Source organism: Anthonomus grandis, chromosome 14, assembly GCF_022605725.1.
Source record: "Anthonomus grandis grandis chromosome 14, icAntGran1.3, whole genome shotgun sequence".
Lineage (NCBI taxonomy): Eukaryota > Metazoa > Arthropoda > Insecta > Coleoptera > Curculionidae > Anthonomus > Anthonomus grandis.
In genome coordinates this window covers 6363471-6369658 of record NC_065559.1, presented here as the reverse complement: position 1 = coordinate 6369658, position 6188 = coordinate 6363471, and the positions used below count along the sequence as shown (strand labels likewise).

Below are 6188 nucleotides of genomic sequence, written 5' to 3'. Positions count from 1 at the left end.
ATAGCGGTAGAATACAGCTTATAGGATAATATATATACACGTTTGGTCAAAAAAGGGGTGCGGAAATCAATATGTTAACTTGAAATAGCAACTTCCAGTCACGAGTGCAAAAGAGAACGATAACGTTTCTTCGGCTTGCTCGAATGTGGATCCTTCGTTATGATCCCCTACTTGAAAATGTTGATCTATAAAAGACGTTATCAATATTTTCCTTCTACAGTTCGGTCATTATACAAGTAGATTCGACGTCAAAGGTATTTCTAGATTAAGAGTCATTGTCAACTATTCCTCGTCATCTTGAAATGCCATTATCAAGCATTGTCTACATAAGTTTGTTTTTAAAGTTGAAAAGTCTTATTTCATGGTGAAACTTTCGAAACTCGCACACTGCAAGAATTGACACAAACGCTAAAAGGCCATGTATTGAAATAACGAGCATGCATGAGAAAAGCGAGATGTCAAATATCGGTAGTAAACATATGCTTATAGGACGATGATATTATACACTCTCGATCAACAAAGATCTTTGGTGCGCAAATAAATACGTTAGTTGTAATAAAAAGTTCATGTCACAAGTTAAAAAGTGAAAAATAGAGTTTCTTCTGCTTTCTCTCTCCTAACTGCAATTTAGGATCCTAATTGAATGTAGAAATGGCCGAAATATGTGATGTATGGCATTTCCCTTTTCAGTAGCAAGCCCAAGTGGAGAATTGATGAAGCATCGTCGTTCTCTCTTTAACTTAAGCTTTTGCCTATTTTAGCACCCAACTAAGAATTTTGCTAGGCGTGACCAATAATTGATCTCTATAAAATAACCTGGCATTCAAATTAAATACATTTTCTGAAATAAGTCACTCACTCACTTTAGATTTTTAAAGACCAAACAACTGTAACTGCTTGGCAGAAGAGAGTATTTGGAAGATTATTCCAGGAACTTAAAGTAACTGAGACTTCTTGTTATTTGATTGAAAGTATTTCAGATTCCTAAATTCTTAGACTCAGTCAGATTAAGTTTAACTGTCCAAGGTAACTGAATCCAGGACTCATTGATACCTAGAATGGCTAATAATTTTTAAATGAGAGTCTTGCTTAACTTCGAAATTTAGATAGTAAATAATTTGTTATCTAATGTCAAAATATAGTGGCGGTAAACTAAAGAATAACCAGTAGTGTTTATGCACATTAGTTGGCTACTCTCCTGATAAGTAACCAATTAGATAAATCGGATAGACAATGGCTTCGCGTAATGATGAAGATGCAACATTTTGAAGGATTTCTAGGTTTGTGATTCTTGACGAATGTGTTAGCTTGCAACAACAAGTCCGGGCCACAAGTTAAAAAGATAACGATAGCGTTTCTTCTGCTCCCGCTTTCCTAACAGCAGTCTCACTCAAATTCAGCGTACAGATGGCTAAAATGTGTGACGTTTTGCATTTCTTCTTTCACCAGCAAGCACAAGTCATGAATTAGTGAAGCATTGTCGATATCTTTCTCTAACTTAAGCTTTTGCCTTTTTTAGTAGCTAAGTAAGAATTTTGCCAGACGTGTACATACTTCTTTCTAGGAAACTCAAGTCAGAGCCTATAAGCCTCCAAGCATTCAAGGTATCTTAGTACTCGGAAATATAGACACTCCCTCACTTTGAATTGTTAAAATCTAAGGCTCAGTCAGATTAATTTTTACTGTTCAACATAACTTTAGTGAATCAGGGTTCATTATACTCCTCTGATCAGTCATCAAACAAGCCTTGGAGTTTACTAAAGCTCTGCTCGAGACCTTAGCTGCATCAGTTTCTTCTCTTTACTGTAGTGGTAAGGATCTGGGTATTGGACAAGAGCAGCAAAAGAAAAAAAGGAAATGCTAAGCAGGGAAGCAAAAGTCAGATATCCTGAAAGATTCTGATCGATTCAGTTGATCACTTCTAAAGAAAAGTCATCCAAGAATACATCTTTCGAGTCAAGAGGTCTCTTATTCCTGAAATTGTGTGTAATTTATAGTTTACTATTTGTACAAAATCCAGATCAGTAGGTTGGCCTGCTATAATCATGCTATATTTAGAAGGGAGCGCAGTACAAAAAATGGTAGAGTTATTATTTGGCCTCACTTAGTCCTAAATAGTGTATCTGATGAAGATGCAATGCTAAGATGGATTTTTTAGGTGTGTTGTTGTCGACGACTATTCTGAATGAACAGTTAAAGTGAAGAAGTTCGAGGAGTCAAGTAATAATGAATGATGAAAAGGTGCAACTTAAAGGTTTGTAAAGTGGCCCTCACACGATCAGTATTACTGCCAGTATTTTGATTTTTTTTTATGGTAAACACAAGCACAAGAGGAAAGTCCTATGTCACTCTTGGAGTGGTGCTTGCGCGAAGATATTTGTGGGCATTTATCTTGAATATGGTAACGCTATAGGTTGTATGCGTCGGGAAATATGTGAGGTGGAAGCCCGTTCCACAAAGAAGATGTTCTCCAGATGAATGAGTCCCGATACAGCGACGTCCTTGGGGTAGGCAGGTGGACTCGATGTTGATGAACCGCAACTGCTAGACGCGTCCTTCTTGCCGGAAGAGCCCTGGGTGAAATCAGGCCTGCCAGCTCAGAGGAGCACTTACCGTGATAATAACGGTAGAATACTGACAATAGTACTGATCGTGTTAGGGCAAATACTGATGGACTTTCAGTATACTGATAATACTTTCGGGGTCCTGAAAGTATTTAGGCGGAGCCAAAATACTGATGAAAATATTGATCGTCCGAGCGCAGTAAAGTAAAGTAATTCAGTATTTCAAGTGAAGTCATTGAGGCATCATGGAATCGATGCAGTCTCCAGTAGAGTGACCTTCATCCAGCATATCTTCTGAAGAAGAAGAAACAAAAAATCAATATTAAAGAGATTTATTGCAGCTTATAAGTCAATGCCAGAGTTGTGGAATATCACATTGAGAGAGTATTCCGATCGAGATAAAAAAGACGCGGATACGAAGCTTTGCTTCAAATTTATATACGTTTAAAGGCACAAGCCACTATTGAAGATGTAAAAAAGCAAATTAATACACTACGTAGTAATTACAGGAAGGAATTGAAGAAAATAAAAGACTTTATGCGCACTGGAGGAGTGCTGAAAGTGTGTATGAACCCAGTTCGTGGATATTTTATGAACTTCAGTTTTTAGCAAATGTTGAAATTCCGGAGAAAGGAAGAAGCTCAATAAAGCGGAAAACACATATACGCGATCACGACCACGATCGCGATCCTTGCGTTCAGAAGGGGTGGATACATATCCGCGATCGCGATTAGGCTCAGTCGAAGTGCACGCATACATAAACAGCTTATTTTAAATCTGAGGGCGGGTTAAAAGTGTCAATGGAGGATTTTGAGGAAGAGGCACTACTTCTTGCAATATTATTGGATGAAGATGAAAATTGCAATAATGATAGGCGAAGGTAATCTCAGATTATCTAATTACTTCTCGTCCATTAGACAAGAATCCACTTAGGTTATTCTGTTTTTTTAGGATAAAAAGACGGAACGTTTGGGTACACGAGATTAATAAAAAACGCAAGGACGAAGGCGAATTTCATAGGTTATATCCTGAGCTCCGTAGAGACGAAAATCGATTCTATACTTACTTTAGAATGAATTTTGAATGTTTTGATGAAATAATAAATCTTATCAAGGACGATATTACAAAACAAGAAACTACATTTAGAGAACCGATTGGCGCAACAGAACGATTAGCCGTCACATTAAGGTAAGTCATAAACATATTGTAAGCAAGTTTATTATTCCAAAGTAATATAAAGAAATTAAAGAAAAAAACACATTTTATGGAGTTAGATGGTGGTTTTACACAGATCCTCATACCAAGTTGCACCGGAAGAATTCAGGTCATTAGAACTTCCAGGTAGATTGCTTGGGTTTGATAATTCGTGATAAGAAGATTCATTGTCAAATGGAGATCGCAAATCCATTTCGTAAGATGAAGAAGCGGAAGCCCTTGAATAACTTGTCCCTGGCCGGCTTTGCTCCTGAGCTTCCGCCTCCTGTGCGAGTTCTTCTTCCATAATTAATTTAGCAATTTTAAATTTAATTACAGTCTGCCGTCGATTCGATAGTCTCTTCACGCTTGCAGCATATCCTTGAAATGTTGCAGCTGTTGCAGTTACTTTTAATGTCAGAGTGCCTTTCATTTAAGTACTTAATAATTTTATCAGCAGATGATGAATTGTTGGGTGCTGGAAGTTCCATCGATTTTCTTTTTTTCTCTGGTCTTCGATTATGACATGAAATTTGCTTCGATGTTTCTTGGTCAGTACTTGCTTCGCTTAGTATGTTTTCAGTCATTTGTGTAGCTTCATTTTGAACGTCAGATGCTTCAATTTCTTCACTTACTCCTATGTTGGTATCAGCAATATTAGAATCTGTTACAGCAAATTGTAAGAAAGGTCGAAAACTTTCCATATGCTGTGCCCAAGGCCAGGCTTTATAGCGAGAGATCGACTTAGCTGCTTGTCCAGTTCGGGTTTTCTCGGAACGTAAGTGTTTTGAGAAAGAATCCTTCAAATTTTTCCAGCGCTTCTTTAAATCGTCGCCTGCAAATAAAAATAGTACACCATTAAAACATGCCCGTTTAAATAAATCTAAATTAACAATGAAATATTTTTTGCTAATACCTTTTGCTGAAATATTTTTTATGTCCTACTCGTATAATATTATTTCATAACATCATAGTTACCAGACATATTAAATGCTATATAATACCCTAGGGCATTAACAGAAATAACTAATTAATAAATCATTCTAAAACCTCTTAAATTCTTTATTGTATAGGTCTTTTGACTGCTTGGGAATGAGATTTGCCACAGCTTTGGCAGCATTTAGGGAGGTTTTATTCGATATTTATGAAAAATTTATGATTTTATATGAAATTAATTAAGTTTTGACTTTGACACTTAACAATAATGAACACACTTTATTTATTTAGCAACTATGTAGGTAAAAATTTCGTGATTTTAATTTTATTGGTATCAGAAAGAGAGATTTAAGACACCATATTTTTTCTAGATTTTTGGCAACCGGCGACTCTTACAAAACAATCGGTCACAGTTTTCGATTGGGATTTTCAACAGTTGCTATAATTGTTGAAGAGGTTTGCACTGTTATATGGAGTAAACTGCAGCCAATTTATATGCCAGAGCCCACACAAGAGCTATGGGAAAAATCAGTTTTGGGCTATGAAAACTTATGGCAGTTTCCTAACTGTTTAGGAAGCATAGACGGGAAGCACGTGACAATCAGGTGTCCCCAAAATAGTGGATCAAATTATTTTTCCTACTTAAAAAAATTTTCAATTGTTCTCATGGCGATTGTTGACCCTGAATATAAATTTATTTGTGTAGATGTTGGTGCCTATGGTAAAAATAGTGATGGAGGTATCTTCGAGCAATCTGCTATGGGAAGAAGATTTGAAAATGGAACATTTAATATTCCTCCTAACAGGCCATTTGCCGGTAAAGATGATGAGGTTCCATGTGTTTTGATAGGCGATGAAGCTTTTACCTTAAGTACTTACTTAATGAGACCATTTCCCTACAGACAAGCGAGATATGACCGTAGTAAAGAAAAATTCAATTACCATCTATGTAAAGCTCGTCGCGTTGTGGAAAACGCTTTTGGCATACTGGCACACAAATGGAGATTTTTTTTTAGACCCTTAGAAGTAAAAGTTAGCACGGCTACAAAGCTTGTAAAAACAGCCTGTGTATTACACAACTTTTTACGGGAAAAAAATATTGACCAAAAATATCTTAATCTACAAGAACACAATGATATGCCAGTACAGGTATTCCATCCCTTGCCAGTTGATAGAAGAAGAGCGGTAAACCTAGCGTTTGGGATACGTGAAAAATTTGTTTCCCATTTCAGTAATTTGTAAAAGTATGTTACTCATAATAAACTTACACATATTATGTCCAAAAGTATGGAATTGTTAAGTATTTTTCTTGATATTTAAGATTTTACTTCTTGGTTTATTTAAACATACTTTAATTACTTTACAACACGACTTGAAGAGTGTACAGGGTGTCTCCAATTCGTGCCTCAACATGGGGAACTCCGTAACTATGGGTGATCTCCATAACAGGGTTGGTTAAATTAGACAAAAGTTACGCATTTTTAGGCCTAACTA

The 6188-nt window shown here is 36.4% G+C and overlaps 1 protein-coding gene across 1 annotated transcript; it reads left to right on the top strand.

Moving 5' to 3' along the window:
* Positions 1–3576: 3576 nt before the first annotated feature.
* LOC126744759 (uncharacterized) lies at positions 3577–5936 on the top strand. Its single transcript, XM_050452314.1, has 2 exons — positions 3577–3752; positions 5066–5936. The coding sequence occupies exons 1-2, from the start codon at positions 3637–3639 to the stop codon at positions 5934–5936; spliced, it is 987 nt and encodes a 328-aa protein (XP_050308271.1). The 5' UTR covers positions 3577–3636.
* Positions 5937–6188: the final 252 nt, after the last annotated feature.

What these genes read in the sequence shown, in the direction of transcription:
- LOC126744759 (XM_050452314.1), top strand. Translation starts at nt 3,637, where the DNA reads ATGAATTTTGAATGTTTTGATGAAATAATAAATCTTATCAAGGACGAT. An exon ending in CGATTAGCCGTCACATTAAG is followed by an intron (nt 3,753 to 5,065) that starts GTAAGTCATAAA and finishes TATTTTTTCTAG; the next exon opens with ATTTTTGGCAACCGGCGACT.